This window comes from Neolamprologus brichardi, chromosome 20 (genome assembly GCF_056152115.1).
Source record: "Neolamprologus brichardi isolate AB-2024 chromosome 20, ASM5615211v1, whole genome shotgun sequence".
NCBI lineage: Eukaryota > Metazoa > Chordata > Actinopteri > Cichliformes > Cichlidae > Neolamprologus > Neolamprologus brichardi.
In genome coordinates, this window is record NC_142123.1 from 17,978,798 (window position 1) to 18,000,174 (window position 21,377).

General features: G+C 40.4%; 1 protein-coding gene across 1 annotated transcript in view; it reads left to right on the forward strand.

The window, feature by feature from the left end:
- Positions 1–1,687: 1,687 nt before the first annotated feature.
- The window catches only part of LOC102793323 (ephrin type-B receptor 2-like), a 70,669-nt gene continuing 50,979 nt past the window's right edge, over positions 1,688–21,377 (forward strand). Inside the window, exon 1 of the mRNA XM_006807171.3 lies at positions 1,688–1,901. Coding sequence (XP_006807234.2) covers positions 1,802–1,901 — 100 coding nt within the window. The 5' untranslated portion in view covers positions 1,688–1,801. The remainder of the gene's footprint in view (positions 1,902–21,377) is intronic.

A 21,377-nucleotide genomic window follows, 5' to 3' on the forward strand; every position in this document is an offset into this window, starting at 1 on the left:
TTTGTCATGCCCATATTCTTCTGCTCTATTTCCTCACTGAGCTGTATCTCTTTTTCTCTCTTGCTTTACTGGCAGCGCTATCCCTTTCTCACTCTCTGTTTTTCCCTCTCCCTTAGTCTCTTTCATCCACTGCAGTCTTATCTTAGGGAATGTCTCAGACAGGTCGGCTGTGGAATCTCTATGGACATGATAGCAGTGCAGCTTGCAACAAAGCTATTATTGGGTTCTCAATGACAAGGACCAAATAAAACATGTCCTCATATCACAGGTTAGTTGTGTTTTTTACTTTACTTTGTTTTAATTATACTAATCCAGTCCAAATAACATGTCTGAAATATATCCATGTAGGGTGAAAAGACTAAATGTTTAAACATTATGTTTCCAGTGCCATGTAGAAAGGCCAAAGATTGCATCCATAACATTTAATGGATTTATAAAACTAATAAAGCATTAGCATCAAAAGCATTAACCCTCTCAGGCTCAAATTAAGTTTTTGTTGCTTATGCACAAAAGAATACCTGCAGTGGTACTTCCGAGTAAAAAAAACTCATAAAATATGTATGTGGGGTAATCAGGTTGTTAGCTTTTAATGTTGCAAATCTGCAACGCCTGCCTTGAGAGGGTTAAAGTGTTGGTACAACAGCCTCTTGTCTTTGAATCCAGTTCATTTCAGTTCAGGTTTTATATCACCAGTTCACATCACAGTTGTGAACTGGTGACAGATATTTTAGGATGCAACAAGCTAACAATGACTTAACAGTCCTAGGAAGGAGGAACTCATTTTAACATTAAGAAACCTCCAGGTAGACACAGGGTCAGGGAGAAACAGCCATCTTGGGGGTTAGGGCCAAGACAGGAAAGAAAAGAAGGTTGAAGAGAAATGACAAACAGCAAACTAGAAAGAAAAAAACAGTACTGGAGTAGAGCTAGGTCTGACAACGACAATTAATAAGTGGGCCCACAACAATATCCTACAATAACATGATCGCCAATTTTATTTGCTCGTTAAAGTTGCTGTGAAATTATTTCTGAATAACATTCCTCAGTGTACAATTGTACAAAGACTTTGAGTTTCTCATCATCTCGGGATTAATAAAATATTATCAATCAATCAATCAATCAATCTGCAATACACAATATCATTAAAAAAGAAGTCTAAATATCTACAATGAAACAAGGCTGAAAATCAGATTGGATGCTATATTCATTTCCTCAGTTTAAAACTTTTTTGGTGTTCTGTAGTGAATAAAATATCAGATCTGCAAATTAGCGCAGGAGTGCAGTGTTTTTGGGATGGGGTTGGTAATTGCTACTTTGCTAAAAACACTGGCTTCATTCCTTGAGTTATGTGTAGGTTAGTGTTAAGTGACGTAATAAAAATTGGCTTAGGTACAAAGATTGTGCTGACACTGAATGGTAAAGAAAGGTCTTTCAAAGCGTCTTCACTGGCAAATATAACATCTAATAATTTAGGTTAAAAATTAAAATAGGCAAGTGTAATAATAAATTTGAGTAAAAGCACTTTCCTCCGACGGAAATGCATATTAATGCCTATTCACAATTAACCCTGGTGGCCTTGTTTTAAAAAAGAAACAAAAAACCCAAACCCTTGTGTCCAGTCAGGCGCAGCCGATGTTCTGTGTTTTTCCGCTGCTTTTCTGCCCCCTCTTTTTTGGTTTCGCCCAACCTGGCCTGAACAGCAGCGCTTCAGCCTTTATCTTGGTGCCACTGATGATGATAAGGATGCTTCTCTCAATCTCTAAATGATTTCACAGGAAACCGACCACAGCTGTACGGCTGAATGAATACGCTGGCTTTTAACAGGTATAAGTCTGGAATATCTGTGATTATGGATATCTTGTACTTTCTATGGATGCTGCCGTCGGTGTGGGCTGTCGAAGGTAAGCTGGAATTCGACTCTTATCTGAATCTAAACGCTTGAACGGAGCCGAGCTGTGAGCGAAGGGACGACAAAGCGCCATCATTAATTTACAAAAAAAAAAAAAAAAAAAAGCCGGCTATGCGTATTTTAACCTCATTTAAGGGAGCAGTCTAGAGGAAATCTCCGAGGTGCTGTTTGGATGGAGCTCTACAGCTTTCACTATACCGAGAAAGATTAAAGCTGCAAATATGTTGGTAGACGAGACAGAATTTAATCAGCTTCTCTGGCCTTTATTCTTATCTGGCATCAACGGCCATATACACAGTCTCATTTTCTCTATCCCTGTTGTTGTTATTATTACTGTTATTATTATATATCTTTAATTTAACTGACATTCCTTTTGCTGCAATCATTAAGTACGATATGTTTGGTCAGACAAATACTTTCCAGTCCCACAACTTCAATTTCTTGTTTCCCTATTTGTAAGTACAGTAAGGATAAGAAATATTTTATTCATCTAAAGGTTGACAAGATCAATTACATAAATACCCAGTATTTCTCATCAAAAATTTATTTTAAAGAGAAAAAACAGTTAAAGTCAATGTAGGAGAGAAACCACTTTTATAAGAGAAAATAGTCTAGCCTGAGATAAGACAGGGTTGGCCTAGTCCACTGCAGGGGGACTTTATAAGTTTGCTCACTTGCCAATAAAATGAACAGTCTGTAATTGTTATGGTATTTTCATTTTCTTGCAGAGAGACAGAATATAAACTATACATAAAAAAAACCAATACGTATTTTATCCCCTACAACTCAGCCAGAACTCATGCTCCCATGGGATTGACACTGTGCCCATGTGGCACCCAGATTACATTCAATTCAAATTTATTGATGTAGTCCCAAACCACAGCAACAGTCGCATCAATATCAATATTGTATATTGTACGATAAAGACCCTACAATAATACAGAGAGAAACCCCAACAATTATGACTCCCTTTGAGCAACACTGGGAAGGAAATCTCTGTGAAACACTGACCTTTAAATGACAGAGCACAAGTTGATAAACTGCTGCACCTGTAAGAAAAAACACATACAGAAAACAAACAGCGCCTGAAAGGAAATAAAAGGAAAAAAAAAACATAGATGCACAAACAAACAATCTTGTTGTGTTCTGAATGTGTGTGTCTGTCAACAAATATACTTGGTAATGAGGGTGAGAAGCTGCATCCACACCTCCCAGAATACAGAGGCAGACAGAGACCCAGGTGCACCCAGGTGCAGCCCCCATAGTACTGAAGACCCAAGGCCACACATCTCGATGACAACTGCATGCACATCCCAGGAGGAGAAGAAGGGACAACCCACATGGGGCCCTCATGGCCAAAGAGCGAGAGAACCAGAAGCAATGGTGGGCAGACCACTCTGACAGAGGCTGGCCAACTCAGCATAAGCCGAGTTAGGTACCCGAGCTGCCCAGCACCCAGCAAGTTTGCCAGTGAGTGTTTAAAGGATTCAATGAAGGCTTGAGAGAGTGTTGTGTTGTGATGAGATGAAACTGAATCGAGACATTGTAAAGTCATGTTTTGCTTGTTGATCAAATAACAGTAACACAGTAACATGCAAATCCACTTATAACATCTGTGTAATGTGTTTTCTACATTTTTGGTTGATATTCTATCTCTCTCCATTAAAATTAAACTAGTATGAAAAAGTTAATTTCTTTGTAAGTGAGCAAACCTAAATAATACAGAAGGATTTAAATAATATAATAATTATAATTATTGTGATAATTTTATTCCCCACGCGAAGAACATCATGGGACTTCCAGATGCCTGATCCTATAACACTATTACTAAGGAATGGCTCACAGTCATCTGATCAAGCTCTAACTATGAGCTTTATCAAAAAGGATAACGCTAAGCGTAATATTAAAATGTCTAACTCTCAAACATAAACATTCAATATTTCAGTCAGGTTTTAAAGCATTTCACAGTACAAAGTGTATAAACTTTTTTGGGATAATGTCAGTGTTGGAGCTGCCATCGTCCTCATTCAGCACAGTTGGTTGAGCTTGTTAATGAAGTGTGTTTGATGTGATGGGGGTGTGTTCTCATCCAGATGAGCGAAGATGGTGATGAGGTGTTTGGAAAAGTTGTAAGTGGCTGAGTTTATACTGCTAACGATAGGTCTTCCAGGGACTCCTTCTTTGTGGCTCTTCAGAAGTTAATATGTGCAGGGTATAGGCTCCCCAAAGTAAAGTTAGTTTGTAGGGTGGTCAGTGGCTTTTTCCCTTTCAAGTGTTTGCAGATAGGCTTTCTTTAAGACTTTAAGTATTACTGTCACTGAGGACTGTGGCAATTTTGTTGTGATAACCAGCTGAGTTAAGAACAACAGTACACCTTCCCTTGTCAGCTTCTAGTAGGTTGATGCTGTGGTTTTCACTCAGGGATGTGAACACCTTACCTGAATGTTGAGGTTGGATGGAGGAACTTTTGCACTGGGCAGGGCAGGTTGCTCCACTTTAGGTTGTGTTAGTTTAGTAACCCTTGAGACTCTCCACCTTTTGTTATTAAAACTGAAGAAGCCTATTGAATGAAAGGTCTAAAGAAATCCAGTCCCCTTCTTTTTTTTCAAGCTCTTAAGACTACCATGGCCAGGATGACTTGGAACAGGCACAGACAATACAAAATACAAAACAAAACACAAAGAGCAGCTACCTAAACTTTACTTATTCGGTGTCTTGTTAACAGTGTCACATTCTGTACAACCCTGAATACTAGATACTTTCTTTAAAAATGAAAGCAAAAAAGTAAAAAATGTTTGACCCCCTGGCATAACGCAAAAACACGTACCTTAAAGCAGATAACAGGAGTGGAGAGGAAATGGCCTTGCACTTCTATAGAAGATCTTCATTTGGTCTGAAAAAATAGTCTGTGACTCTTAAAAAAAAGCCATCCATAAAACTAGGACATCTTGCTATTTGTCACTGCTCAAGGATAACACAGATTGCTTTTCACCTCAGCAGCCAATCTGACAAAGAGTTGGAGCTCTGTTGAGCCAAGTATTCCTTTAATCTTAACTATGTCTGTGTAGGTACTCCGCAATCCAGGTCATGGTATTCTTGGGAGATTGAAGTCAGGTCAAGATGAGAAACTCACTGTAATGACAAGCGTTCATGAAAAAGATTCTCCGGTTTGCTGGTGTTAAGAAATTAGTTTGTACGTGATGACTTACATAGGAGGTTATATAATTGTTGGGGTTTTCTCTGTTTCCATGGTATTATTGTTGGGCCTTGTGGTGGAATTAAGGCACGACGGGACCACAGATCCATGTTTTGAGCCATCTTTATTTAACATTTGCATCACACCACCACAACCCCACACCAACCCCTGAGTCCCCGTGTTTTAACACGGTGGGCGTGATTGCGGATGCTGTGCAGGTGCGTCCGCACGGCACCGCAGACCACCTTGAGGTCTGGAGTTCGACACCCCTGCTCTATGACTTCATCAGTCTCTCACATTGTCGAGGAACTTTAGCCTACTCTTCATTATGTTGCTTTAGTTCATGGCTGCTTTACAGTTTGTATGCACAAATATGTGTGTAAAAAATACTGACAGATGTTTCACATGCAAATCAGTGATTTGTCAATATTTTTCATAGGGATCTGTGGATTTATCTAAATATCAATAGTATCAATAATTCTGGCAGCAGTATCGGATCCATAATAGAATCAGTGCTTTAGTTTGTCGTGCTTTAGTTTGTCTCCTCTTAAGGTAAGTGTGTTGTTCCACTCATCAATATAGCAGACATGTCTGTGCAAACGCCCCTTTTCTCATAAAGGCACACTTTGCTCAGCTCCCTACTTTCCTGTGTCTAGTTGTCCTGCTGTCATGTTTAATAGTTTAATAGTTTAATAGTTTAATTATTTATATAGCACATTTAATTACAACAAGAGCGTTGACCAAAGTGCTGTACAAGAATACAACATACATAATAAAATTGTACAGGAATACAACATACCTAATAAAACAACTTAGAGTATTAACAGCAAACACCAAATATGAATTAACAAATAACTCTCATGCTGTATTAAAAGCCAGTAAATAAAAGTGCGTTTTAAGATAAGATTTAAAAAGATTGACAGTGGGAGCCTGTCTGATGTGTAGGGGTAAATTATTCCACAGCTTGGGCGCTACGACTGCAAATGCTCGATCACCTCTATGAACCAGCCTCGACCTTGGTACAGCTAAAAGCAAAAGATCACTTGATCTAAGAGATCTAAGGGGGGTATAAGTCTGCAGGAGTTCAGATAAATACCCGGGAGCCTGTCCATTCAGGGCTTTGTAAGTCAACAATAAAATTTTAAAATCAATTCTGAAGCGGACAGGGAGCCAATGAAGGGAGGCAAGTACCAGGGAAATGTGTTTGCATCTTTTAGTACGTGTCAGAAGACGAGCTGCAGCATTCTGGACCAACTGCAGCCTTGCCAGGCAGGTCTGGCTAACTCCAGCATATAAGGAGTTACAGTAGTCCAGCTGGGATATAATGAAAGCATGAATCGCTCGTTCAAAGTTTTTAAAAGATAAAAATGATCTCACCTTAGATAAAAGCCTCAGTTTGAAGAAAGACCGCTGTACGACTGAGCTAATTTGTTTTTCAAAGGTGAAATTGCTGTCAAATATAACCCCCAAATTTTTGGCATGTGATTTGACAAAAGGCTCAAGACTGTGCAGGTTAAAATTAAAAAATTGTTGGGATTGCCGCTTGGTCCAAAAATTATCACTTCGGTTTTGTTCTCATTGAAGTTAAGGAAATTAGAGGCCATCCAGGATTTAACTTCATCGAGACACTGAAGTAAGGGATCTAGTGAGGCAGAACTATTTCCCTTCAGCTGAAGATAGATCTGAGTATCATCGGCATATGAATGAAAACAAATGTTATATTTTCTAAAAATTAGACCTAAAGGCAGCATATAAATGGAGAACAATATTGGCCCCAGTATAGATCCCTGGGGAACACCACAAGTAAGGGGAGCTGAGGAAGAGATAAAATCACCAAAGCTCACAGAGAAGGTCCTGTCAGACAGGTATGACCTGAACCACTCTAATGGGGTGCCCTTTATGCCACAATGCTCCAACCGTGTGATTAAGATGCTGTGGTCAACAGTATCAAAGGCAGCGGTCAGATCTAAGAGCAGAAGCACAGCTGAGTCACCTGAGTCAGTGGCTAATAAAAGATCATTAAGAACTTTTAAAAGCACAGTTTCTGTGCTATGAAGAGTTTTAAAACCAGACTGAAACCTCTCAAGAACTTTGTGTCCATTTACAAAAGATTGCAGCTGAACAAATACAATCTTTTCCAAAATTTTCGACAGGAAGGGAAGCTTTGAAATAGGCCTGAAGTTAGTGAGGACGGAGGAGTCAAGATTAGGTTTTTTGAGTACAGGCTGTACAACAGCATGTTTAAGACAGGCTGGCACAACACCTGAGCTAAGGCTGCTATTAAAAATAGCTAAAATGTCAGAACTGACAACCTTAAAAATCTTTTTTAGAAAATGTGTTGGAATAATGTCATTTGGACACGATGATGTCTTTGTGCCATAACATACTTCCTCCACCTGATCAAGACACACAGGCTCAAACTGATCAAAAACAGCAGAGCAGGTGAATATTTTAGACGCGTCATGTGAAGGCAGGGCGATCATGGATCGAAGCTGTTTTATCTTATTGACAAAAAACTGCAAGAACCTTTCACAGGTGTCTGAGGAACTATTAATACAAGAAGCTGGGGAAATATTCAGGGCAGAGTCAATAATTGAAAAAAGAACCCGAGAATTATTGGAGCTATTCTCAATAACATTAGAAAGAAACCTTGACTTTTCTGCTTTAACAATGTCCTGATACCTGTACAGACTGTCTCTCAACATGAGAAAGGACACCTGCAGCCCATCTTTTTTCCACTTACGTTCAGCCTTCCTGCACTCTCGTCTGGCTGAACGAGTGGCCTTATTTATCCATGGGTCTGGTCGTGGTTTCGCGTTTATAGTTTTAAAAGGAGCGACCTCATCAAGGACAGTTTTGCATTTATCATAAAGATTAACTGTCATTTCCTCGGTACCAAAGCCAAGGGGAGATCTTATAACTTTTTTAAAAGCAATAGAAAATTGTTCTGTTGTAGATGGGTTAAAAACACGACAACGACGTGTTGAAATAAGAGGTGTAAAATGGCGAAGAGATAAAAGTATGTCAAACACAACAGGGCAGTGATCAGAAAAAACAGCATCACATATTTCCATGTTTAGGACCGGTAACCCTAAAGACAGCACAAGATCCAATGTATGACCCTGTTTCTGGGTTGGCCCAGACACAAGTTGAGCAAGACTGAAGGAGTCTATCAAACTTAAAAAGTCTCTGGCCAGCGAATTGGAGGGACAACACACATGAATATTAAAATCTCCTACGATTAAGATTTGATCGTAGCTTGGCACAGTTCCAGCTAAGAAGTTTGAAAAGTCTTGGGTAAAATCCTTGTGATATTTTGGAGGTCTGTATACGGCTGCAACGAGTGTCGGGCGGGGATGCCCCAATTCAAACGCCAGAAGTTCAAAACTAGAATACGAGTCAGTTAAGAGTTGTTTGCAAGAGAGCTTCTTCCTAAAAACAGCTGCCACTCCACCACCACGCCCAGTCATCCTCGGCATATTAAGATACTCACAGTCATGCGGTAAAAGTTCAGTAAAACAACTGGACTCACCGACTCTCTGCCAAGTTTCCGTTAAAAGCATTAGATCCAGTTCCCGATCGGTAAAGAAGTCCTTAAGAATAAACGTTTTGTTTGCTAGCGATCGAGCATTAACAAGACTTAATCTCAGTGGTACAGGTGGCTCAGCGGCCGATGTGGGTGCCCGACCTATCGGCCGTAGATTCTGAGGGTTTACTCCACCTGAGCGAAGACGGGGGGGACACTGGCGCGGGGTTATTGTCGTAAGCCCGACAACAGGTGTCAGGCAGGTGTAAGCCATGTCCAGAGAGTGCCAGTAGTTGACGCGGTTAAATCCAGTCGGGATAGGGTGAGGTATTTTTCGAAATCGTGTCCAGGTAGCCTTCATTCTCACCAATAAGCCACTGCGTTTCCCACGGCGTCTACGGCGTCCTCTCAGTTGAGGTAGCGCCGGAACGCAACGGAGACAAGCTGGAACTCCTGACAGGAGCGGTGGGGAGAAGGTTCCCTGATATCCACGATTGCAATAAGGAGTTTTTAACTGAGAGGATCTTAAAGCCAGCAGCATTTGGCGATCATATACAAGCAGAGAGTTAGCATGTTTTAAAACAAAGTAAAAATAAAACACTAGTACAAACAGAATCAGACGGCAAGCCGTACACACTGGCGCCATCTTGAATCATAAACTGAAAACCATGTCATGTGACTCGTTGGCAATGAGTGAGTACACAGGTACTTCACAGGTGTGTACTAATTTTCACATCTGAATTTGTTACTAATTTACAAACAAACGCAGGGTTCTGTTGCCAGCAAAACAAACATTTAGCAAATTAAAGCAAATATTTAGTTACATGTTGCTTTATATTTTGTTATGTTGCAGATTAAGTCATTTGTGCATACTTACTTGGTTCTTTGTTTTCAGTTTTCATGTAGGTCAGGTGTGGGGTAAGGTCCACCTGACATTTCCTGATTTTAAAGTACTGATAATGTCAGATGTGACATCAGCAGGGTAAACCAAGATGAGGGGTTTCTTCTACCATAGGAATGCTTCCTTTTGTGTGTTTCAAGATATAAAGGGATTTGTTGAATCTTTTTTTTTCATATATAGAGCCATTTAGTTGTTACATGTGCTAATCAGAAGTGTGAGGAGCTTTTTGTAATTTTCAGTCATCTGTGTAGAGTTTTAGATTCCTCAGCGCAAGTTAGTGGTACTGGCTGGACTCATTCAAGGGAAATTTATAGCCCTATATATAGTCAGTCTCTGCTTGATTAAGATGAGGGTGAGCTTTGTTACTGAATTCATGTACTTTTGAATTCGTTAATTAAGTTACATTGGGGGGGAGTTTTAAGTTTCACATATGAAGTTCTCTGTAAATAAATGTCTCATCTCTCGGAAGCCTAAATGTCTCCTGAGTCTGCTTCCTACCACCTTCCTTGACGTTTGAGTCAGACTACTTCACAGGCTGAACACGCGTTAATGCGTCATCACGATTAATGCAATGAAAACCTTTAACCCATCTAGAGCGCAGAATGGACAAACTTTGTACAAACTGGCCGAAATGCGTTGACAGTGACATTTCCGGCATTTTGAGTCATTCTGCGCCCTAGATGGGTTAATTACATTAAAGGTTTTCATCACATTAATCGACGGATTAATGCGCGTTAACGTTGACAGCCGTAATAAACTCACTTTCACCTTAGGTCTATACAGTCTATTATTATAGTTAAAGAGATCTGGTAGACTCAAAATGTAAAGTTCATGCATTCATTTACAGTGAAAGTTCAATGCTAAATGTAAGTGATGGAATAGCAGTCAGTTGTTCTCAAGGCTCAAGGAAATTCTACAAAGTATCTCTCCACTAGAAAATAGTCTCGCTATCTCTCTCAGTAAGTCACATCAGAAAGAGATCCAGGAATCCTGCACACATGAAAACAAACAGGTGAGGCAGAAGCATAAACAAACACCATGAGGAGTCAGGCAGGCCAACGGCATTGTTTCCTGCATAACAATCCAGCATCAAGTAAAGGTCTTCCTTCTCCTTAAGTCATGGGTGGGGAACTCCAGGCCTCAAGGGCCGTTCTTCTGCACGTTTTAGCTTTCACCTTGGGTCAACACCCCTGAATCAAATTATTAATTCATTACCAGGCCTCTGGAGAACTTCAAGACATGTTGAGGAGGTCATTTAGCCATTTAAATCAGCTGTGTTGGATCAAGGACACATCTAAAACCTGCAGGACACCAGCCCTTGAGGCCTGGAGTTCCCCCACCCCTGCCTTAAGTAGTAGCCAGTCTGATCACAGGAGAGTTAATCATAGGTGTGCTGGCCTAAAGGGTGGGTAGTGGAGGAGAAAGAGGAGGGACCCCCTTCCAATTATTTTTATTTGAAATGCTTTTTGTTTCTAAATTTCAACAAATGGCAATGCATATTCTATTTGAATTTATTCAACTCAATTTGTCGTCATTTGTTCAGGGGCTTCCCTTTTTCTTATTTTCTTGTAATAAGCTAGCTTGGCCACAGTGCTCTTTGCTGACATTTTAGAGAAACTTATCTAAGTCAATCAATATTCAGCAGCACAGTGCTCTTTTGCCTCTGGGAGAAGTGACAGAAAAACACTGAGCATTAAAACAGCTCATGACCTACTTTTTCACTTGCATATAACCTCAGTCCATTGGTTTAAATCAAACAGGAATGCCTGCTGCATCTGCCCCTCTCACGAACAGTCATGTGATTGACAGAGAGAAGCAGCCAATGGGATCAGTGCAGTTTATGTACTATGCCCTCTATGAGATTTGAAGCTGACGACAAACCTAAATGAGACACTATATGGGTCCTATCTTGTGTGATTACTTTTTGTAATAATCAGCAAAGTCTTTGTTTTTAACATCATTTAACATATATCTGATTATGTCTCAAAAGTGATTATGGAGTCCTCACAGGGTGTGTGCCTGTTACTGTGCTCTAACAATAGCATATATGAGTTGATCAGTTTTAATCATACAGTAGTAGAGATGGTGCACAGAGCAGTGCTCACATCTGCAAGTATCTCCTCTGATGGAACTGTGTTAGTGAGCTGGGGGAGTCATGCTCTTGGTTGGGTGGCTACCTGGAGTTTCTAGTTCAGTTACACTCCCCTCTTTTATCAGGGTTGGCTCATTTTGCTCAGTATTCAATAGGACAGCGAATTTTTCCTTCCTACTGTTGCCAAAGTGTCAAAGTCTTGGGGATCATGTTTTCTTTTTTTTTTTGAAAATATTTTTATTGAAAAAAGAAAACAACAGTACTTGCAGTTACCAAAATACAATCGACCTTTCTTCATTTTCCTAAGTAAATAAACTTATACGTATATGAAAAAAAACAACACATTCTAAAACAAAGACCCCCCCCCAGTCCCACACAGATCAACACAACCATCAAACATATTAGAGGAATATAACAGTAACAGAAGTACATTTAAACAGGCAATACCTCTAGACTAGCAAAATAAGAGATAAAGGGTTGCCACTTGTGAAAAAATTTGGCTGTGCAACCTCTCAACGTATATTTAATTTTTTCAAGTTTTCAAAAAAACATGACATCTCTAAGCCACCGGGTAATAGTAGGATACTTAACAGACTTCCAATGCAACAATATTACACGTCTCGCTAATAGGGATGTGAAGGCTATAATATCCTTTTGTGTGGAATCAAGTGTAAGTGAGCGAACAGGAATCCCAAATACAGCAATCAGAGGACAAGGACGAAGAGTTACCCCAAGAACAGTTGACATAATAGCAAAATACCCTGTGCAGAAACTTTGTAGCTCAGGACACAGAAAAAACATGTGGCTAAGGTGACAAGGAGAACCATGGCATTTATCACATTTATTTTCCACTTCTGGATACAATTCAGAAAGTCTAGACTTAGAGAAATGCACCCTGTGTATGACCTTAAATTGAATAAGTCCAAGACGAGCACAGGAGGTGGAAGATCGTACCCTCGCTATAGCCTGTTCCCAAGACTCCTCATGTATTCGAATTCCTAGTTCTCCTTCCCATGTACACTTAAGCTTAACATTAGAGTGGTTACTAAAAGACAGAATAGCATCATAGAGTTTCAAAATGGTTCTTCTGTGATGAGGAATAAATGATAACGTAGTTTCCCACTGCTGTTCTGGAGGTAAAGAGGGGAAATTTGGGAAACACTTGGCAACCAAATTTCGAATTTGAAAATAGCGAAACAAATGGGTAATAGGGAGATTATAACGAGAAGACAAGTTGGGAAAACTAGGGGATCATGTTTTCTGGCAAAACTGAGATGAACTTCAGGGATCTAGACTAACTTTTTGCCACGGTTGCAATGGTGCGCCTTACTTTTTTTTCTTAGGTGCACCAGCACAAAAGTTAGGTGCGCCCAAATTTTTCAACCACATCGCTTAACCCCACTGTTTTACATGTTCACATTTTTTTTAACCGCTGTCCATACAAGCAATATTGATTTGTAAATGATTAACTAACAATCTTGTCAACACAAAGTTCTTTATTTGAAGCACATTTCTACAATAACGATAAGTTACTGAAAAAGTGCTTGTGCTTAAAATGCGTTGGCACTCTTTGGTAATATTGTAGACAATGTTAAACATAACCTTCATCTCGGCCGCCTCTGACGACCTGTTTGCTGCTGCCTGCTGCTGAAAGGCAGTGGGGATAGGGGACATCTTTTCTCATTACCCACAGCTACATCCACTTCTGTCAGGCCTAGGCGTCTCACTAGGGCTGGGTATCATCACTGATTTCTATAATCCATTTGATTCCAATTAACAAACTCCCATTTCGATTAATTTCGCTTCAATTTTGACTCAGACAGTCAGAAATATTATAATTCTGATTGTTTATCAGTACTGACACTGTGAGACTTCATCAGAGGTGTGATCATCTCAGCAAATGCCTTTGTGTCAAAGTAACTGAGGATAAAATACAGAAAAACATGAGGGAGATTTTCCTGGCCTGGCTTTTTATAGCAGCCTTAAAAACATTCTGCAGTAGAAAAAAAATGGAAGAAAACCATGAAGCTCCATGCTGAAGTGAAGCAGAGCAAAGTTACAGAGGTTTGATTAAAGACACAGCCAAGCATTTTACAATTTGGCATAATTTTAAAAAGTTAAAATTTCTGCGCTATTAAACAGCAGAAATGAGGCCTTCTTGTTGAGGTCATTTTTGGGGAAAAAAAACACAACAACAAAAATATATAGACAGCACTGTACATGACTTGTGCGTAATAAGCAAACGAATAATGCAGAAAACAGAGATTTGAGGAAACTGCTCTTGAAGTACACTGAGGGGGGGGGGGGGGGGGGGGGAGCTCTACATGAAGTGTGATTTTTATCTTGGTGGAAGCAAAACAGCAAAAGTAAGAGGGAATTCACGACGATGTTCTTCTTTTGCTGCTGGTTCAGTGAATTTTGGTTGGAGAGACACAAAACCTGCAGCATCGGAATCTAGCACAAAAAAGAAGTAAACACAAAGTGCGGACCTGACGCATCAGAATCTGTGAGCTGTCGGCTTTCAGCCCCGACGGCGGGTCCGTGTACGTGCCGTTGGGTGAGAAAGCCGACAGCTCACTGATTCTGATGCGTCGGGTCTGTGTTTACGTCTTTGTGCGAAATCCGTTTACCTCTCATTTACTGTTTTAGCTGTTTGGTGGTTGTTGAAATAGTTTTGTGAGCTGTAACCTGAGATTCTGGCATTTTTGGCAAAATACATTTATATTTAAATGTCGATTCAGGATTTAATTAATCGATATCGCTTTATTCAAGCTACTCACCTCTCTCTGCACTTTCAAACATATACACCCATAGGACTACAGGAATATCTGGACCACGGCCAATCAGAGAGGTCCCGCACCTGACTATCTCTGATTGGTTTATATCAGTGGTTCCTCCCTCGCGCGCACACGCGCGAACACACACGAACACACACGAAAACATCCTCCAACCACACACACCCATATTTTGCTCCATTGCGGTTTATTTCACACCTCAAACATTTAGTAAACAATTAAGCAAATACAAGTAATCTGCAATAAATTACAGGTAGTAAGAAAATAAACTACTAACTCTTTTATTCTGCGTCCGCACCTACATGGGTATTTTTGAAAATGCAGCTGTTTCGTCCACACGTAAACGGCGTTTGGAATCACTGAAAACGGAACTGAAATACAGAGTTTGTCATGCACCGTCAAAGGTATGTGCCGTTTTTCACGTCACGCTGTGCGCCACGTTATTGTTTACATGAGATGAATTGCAGAATAGCAGATAGAGACAAAATACTGTTAATCTGACTATCTTCAGGTTTTACACACTTACATATACACACACAGTTACTGTCCCTCCATTTACAAAGGCAGAGGTGTCACGGTGTGATTATTTTTCGTGTAGTTGTTTTTTTTCCTGTGTAATAATATTCAACATTGCTATCAATACATTTTTCAATCCCTCTGTAAAATGGGTTAAAAAACATAAACAACTGTTGGATGCTGTTTGTCTGTGAGTTGAACCATTGACCGTAGAAAACATGGACGACGCGGCAGCTCCCCAAAAATGAAGCCAAAACGTATCTATCGCCCCCTGGTGTCTGGCTGCAGTATAGGTCATAAACCCCGCCTCCTCCATGTTAGCGAATGGGACTGGGTAGATAATTTTTTACAAAGATTCTTTTTTTTTGTTTTCACTAGTTCTCATCATGCTGATTGATGTTCAAGGGGTCTCCTTTCCCATAAGTTTGATTCTAATTCCTACCGCGGTGATGTTAAATTGGGGTGAAATGTCATCAAAGGAGCTTTGACTGACAGCTGCAGTCACGGAGAAACTTGCGTATCTCTGTTCGCGAATAGCAGATAGAGCGTAGGCTCTGAGAGGACGCCCAGCGTTTACGCTACGAAAACACGACCGAGTGTTTTAACCTGACAGCCTGAGGTGTTCTTCAGTAAACTGGACTACCCGACAGAAGGACCCGAGTCCCTGCTGCACTTTTTCGGTAAGTTAAACGTGTTTGTAAGCTACTCCGTAACTACCGTCTTTAGCTAGCTCCTGAAACTAGCTAGCTAAAATGAGCACTCGGCTGTCAGGGTTTGTTTAGCTGTGCAGGTGAATGAATTTACTGAAGAAATCAAGAGAAACGCCCCGGGCTGCTCAGTCACTAATTACTGTTACTGTACTTTTATTACAAGTATTATACTGTAAAAGCAACAGGCTGCACCCTGCTTCAGCTCCTGTGCAGAGCTGAATATTAAATATGTGCAAACAACAACATGTTTTCAGTGTCTTGCCACATCTGTAAAGACAGTAACAATTTTTTTAAAAGCTTGTACTTCAGTAACTCCTCATTAATCAGGAACTATGGATTAAAGTACTGTAGAGTACTGTAATACTGAAAAAAATGTAAGAGAAGAACTTCAGATCCTGAGTGTGTGAGGACAGAAGAATCAGCTTTATTTCAATATTGAGGGATAAAATTTATATCTGAGTTTGATGGTTCTGTTGTCTTTGTGATTACAGGAGCTGCCCTCAGATTCAGATCTCAGCCCCATCGAGTGACAACAGACAGATCATCCAACATGTTCACATGTTAACTGCAAAATGAACTGATGAAAACAGTACAAAGGTTAAAGTACCACACGTGCTGTAGTGAAAGCTGCAGCTGTTTTATTGATGAAGTTAAAGACAAAAAAAACAAAAGGATTAATCACCCATGTAACTGTGTCACTATATATCAGCATTAACAGGACCTCAGTTTGGTGTTTCAGAGAGCTGCTGATCTCAGACCTGCACAGCTTCCGTTTTAAACACTTGATGTACTCAGCTGCATGAAGAGCATATGAGATTTTCTCTAACACAATTAAATAAAATCTGATGAAGGTCAAAGGTCGTCACTTGTATGTTGAACTACAAACTTGTCATCTTGACATTTTTTCACATTACTGAAACGTTCTGCTGATGTTTTTAAAGTCTCCATTTTACCAGGCTGTAGAGGGCTCTGAAGATTTAAACCGTTTTAGATCCATTACACTCACAGTCTTATGTTAAAATCTCAAAGGACAGCATTATATTTTTAATATTAACAGTAACTCTGGGCCTCTGTAGAGTGTGCAGCTGATCTCATCGCTGTCTAAAAATGGATAAAAAAAACCATAAGTGTTGAAGACTATAGAGATTGCATTGCATGCCGGTAACTCGTGGCAAAACAATCCAAGTACCGCATCAAATGCAAGCATTTGCAGCACTGCAAAACGTTCATTCTCCGGTTCCAATACCTTCTTGCTTTTTCTTTGCCCCCCAAAAAAGTTATGTACAAAACAAAGGAGAACAATGCCGGTCCGTACAAAGACAGACTTGATGAAAAGGCAAAGAAAAGATACGAGGAAAAAATCAAAGGAGTGAAAGGGTTAGACCAGGGGTCTGCAACCTTTAACACCCAAAGAGCCATTTGGACGCGATTTCCATGCAAAAGAAAACACTGGGAGCCGCAAATACTTTTTGACATCTAAAATGAAGATAACACTGTATACATTGTTTGTTTTTTTTACCTTTATGCTTTGTGTAAACAACTAAGGCGTGTTGCTTGAATCCATGAAGTGCTACAGAGAAAATTACATTTTATTTATGTTATTAACACATTTTGAACTCTTAAAGAAATATAACAAAAGGAAAGACACCCAGCTGAACTAAAATGATCTATGTAGCAAACAAAAACTGTTGTGAGCCGCCACCTTTATATCGCCTTTGGGCTTTTGGAGCCTTGACCTGACTTTTAAAAAAAATAATTGGAAAAAAAGCACTATGCTGCTAAAAAATGAAAAATAGATGTTTGCAAAATTCAGCCTAAATATGTATTTTATCTGATTAATGTGTGTGGCGGGGCGTGGTCTGCAGCGCCGCTGCAGGGGAGGCGGACGCACCTGAGCAGAACCGACGTCGGTTCTGCCGTACGGGCTGTACGAAGTCACTTTCATCTTTACGCAGGACTGTAAGCTGTCATCTGTGAGGCGTGAGCGGTGTTTGTTTTTAACATAGTTCACGGTGGAAAACAGCTGCTGACATAATGTGGATCCGAAGATCCATAATTCGCTTACCTGGGGTTGAAAGTCTCGATAAAGGCACGGCGTTTCGGCGGGTATATCGGCTTCCGCAAGTGTGACGCTTATTTTGAACGATTAAAAAAATAATAGAATATAATTTTATTTTTATATTTCAATATCACAATAATCTTCCAATTTAGAACTACAAGTTAAAAAAAGAGCTAACATAAATAAAATACACTTCAGCTAATTACTTAAAAAAAAAAAATTATTTTCCCAAACCACGCGGAGCCGCACTAAAAGGACTAAAGAGCCGCATGCGGCTCTGGAGCCGCAGGTTGCCGACCCCTGGGTTAGACCCTTACGAGCACACAGAGTGGACAAAATACGTTAGCGTGCTGCCCAACTTTCACCACGCTCATATTTATAATTATACGGTTCTTGGAGTGAGTGCATACACTCATGAAGTTTAGTAAGTTCAGGTCACTGCAACAAGCCCAGGTACAGTTTACCAACGGATGGGTACAGGACCTTAAAATGCACCGTGTAGAACGAAAGACCATCGTACGTATCATAAGTTTACCAGTCTCACAAATCGTCTTCATAAATACACATTCGTTAACCGTTTATTAATAGGACCTTTGAGCTCAACGGTAATTAATTAGTAGTGGAAATAATTTCTGGTTCATCACAGAAATGTAGCAGTGACAATAATATTGTATGCTGTAATCGTACTGGGCAATTAGTGATAGCATAGCGCCACAATTTCTGTTCAGCGCCAGACTTGCTTGTAACCTATATCACCAATTATGTTATGAAAAATGACGTATTAACTACTACAAAACACTGACCTTTGTGGAAATGCTTGGAGCAGACTAACCTGTGAGCTGGAGTGTTCTGGGACGTTATATTTGGTCTTTGAATGGCTGCAATCCAGGCCATCTGTCGCCTCTTTTTACTTCAGAAACATGGCTCGAATAATTTCTCTTCAACGACGTAATCCGATAAAAAAACGTTCTCTTTACCCGTCGGCTTCCCGTGGCTGTCATGCGACCGGCTATTGCAGTTAATAATACAACAGCTTCTTGACAGTTTTTTGTGTTTCTTTTTATCGCTGTGTGACTGATTTCAATTGAAAGCCTGCGTGCGCTAGTACCTCTTGCCACGAGTTCCCAGAATTCTTTGCGGTTTTACCCTTGAATGACGTCACATTTTCAATCTCTATTAAGAGTAGCAGGTGTGTAGCATCGCTAACTAGCTAGCAACAAGCCTCCAACACAGTGCGTATGCTAGTGGCTAATCTAGCAAACGAATTAACAACAGAGTGACTTTAGAACTATAAGATGATAAGCTGTGTGTATTTTTTATAACAGTGACATGGTTGTATTTACCTTAATTAAACGAGTCGTCAGTCGCGGTAAACCAGCAAAAAACTCGAGCAGCCGAGCTACGTAAAAAGTGTAGAGGGGCGTGTTTGCGGTCACGTCCAGCGGGTGTGTGGGCGGGAGCGTTACACAGTCGCTCCACCTCAAGTCACTACTGAGCAGACTCTGGCTCCAAATTTGCAAGATGGCAGCCTCCACAAGCGGGATATTTTGGCTTCATTTTTGCACAATGGTAGGAGGCGTGGTCGCGTCGTCCATCTTTTCTACAGTCAATGATTTGAACAGGGGGAACAAATCGTGGCAGGATGAGCCTGATATTATTTGTATCCCGCTGTAACTTTAGTGTATAAAGAGCTAACATCTCCAAAATGTCAGGAGTAGTTAGTCATTACAACAAGTGTTTGTGTACTAAAAATCAAGAATGTGCGATACTGTTTGTCCGTGATTTGAAGAGCCCAGCGCTGCTCCCGACGAAGGGAAAACCAATTCTTCAGGGGAGACCTACCTTGGCACTTGTGCAGGTGAGGCCAAAGGGAAGATATGCTTCACTATATTTTCTACTCTTTGGCTTAGAATGAATTTGGTTTGGAAACACATTTAGCTATGCTTCATCTCCTGCTTTGCGTTTGTGGAGGTGCCCTGTGCTAGCAGTGTCCAAGCATTGTTTTGTTTTTTTTTGTTTTTTTTTTCACTAAACTGGGAAACCACTAGTACATAGAACATGAGCAAGGGGAAGAATTGACATTCCGGCAAAAGACAAGGCGAGACTGAGACTATGTATATATATATAGAAAAGTGATTAGGAGAAGAGGAGACACATGAGAACAAAGACATAATGAGACAGTGGAAATGAAACAGAAAACAATGCACATGAGACAAGGACTATCAAAATAAGACAGGAAACACAGAAACAAAACCCGGCCTTAAGACACACACACTTGAGTGAGAGCAAGGGAGTAAGAGAGCGGGAGCGAGATGGAGACGAGACAGAAACTTGACATTTGTAATCAGACATGACTACACAGGGGACGCTGGGGAGAACACACAGAGGTGAGACTAAAACAGAGTGAAATAAGGGAAAGGACTAAGAACTAGGATCACAAGTCACCAAACTCAGACGCTATCAAAACTGAATATTAGAATCACATAATTCCTAAAGAATCAATAAGTCTCAACAATGCCAAAACACATAATACAAAATACCAGACACTGGTTCAAAAAAAACCAGGACCACACCCCTTGGTTTGGGCCAAAGTAGCTTAGCTCTGGTTAGATGGCCCCAGCAGGTTCTGCCAAGCTGCTGGGACATCAGCTCATCTGGGTGACTGACTGTTAGGAGGTGTTGGCCTAAACAGACCCCCCCAATACACCACCATCCAAGGAAAAAAATGGTTATTAGGGACTGTTCTTAATAACAGGAACCTACAGACTCTAGCAACGATAGTTGATTGTATTCCAGGCGCAGGGACACAGAATTGGAAACTGCTGGCTAAGAGTAAGGGTAGATTTGGTAAGATCATAAGTCACGTCAGAAGTAATGGCACCTGGTTGCATCAATTGGAAGTTACTAAAATTAATATTGAGTTGGTATGTAATTTTGCTAAAAAATGTTGGACTTATGTTTCTCTTATCACATCTCTAGTTGGACCAGTAGTGACTTATTAAGCTGGACAGTAGCGGTTTTTGATACGGGCAACACGGGCAGTTGCCCGGGGCGGCATCATGGTGGGGAGCGGCATCATGGGCATCGGCAAAAAAATAAATAAAAATTGCTTGTACTCATGCTGCCCCGACATCATGCCAGTGCATTTTGGGAATGTTGTAGGCACCAATCGGTTTTCTATCGCCCATTTGCTGGGAGTAAGGGCGCCCTCCGTTTGCGAGGTGCGCCTGCGTCTTGCGGCACAGGGAGGAGAGGGAGGGGCAGGGGGATTCTCTGGCTGGCTGGAGCGGCATCTAAAAACCAACTCGCAAAATAAAAGAAAATAAAATCAAAACAAAACAACAAACACGTAAACACCAGACATTATGATACTGAATAATTTGCACCGATGTTTTTTCGAAATTCTATACGTGAAAAGTGAGCGCGAGAGCCTTCGGTGCACCTGCATGCTGCTGAAGTCAAAGTAAACTTTATTGTCATCTCCACTACATACAGTACAGTATCTAGAGAGATGAGAGAACGAGGCTCCAGTTACAACAGTGCAAGTAAACAAACAATAAATATAAGAAGAGTAAGAAAATAAATATATACTTTAGAACTAGGGGTAAAGGGATCAATAACAATTTAAATTTTATAATTTACAGTTTGCTGATTTAAAGTCTCACACACAGCC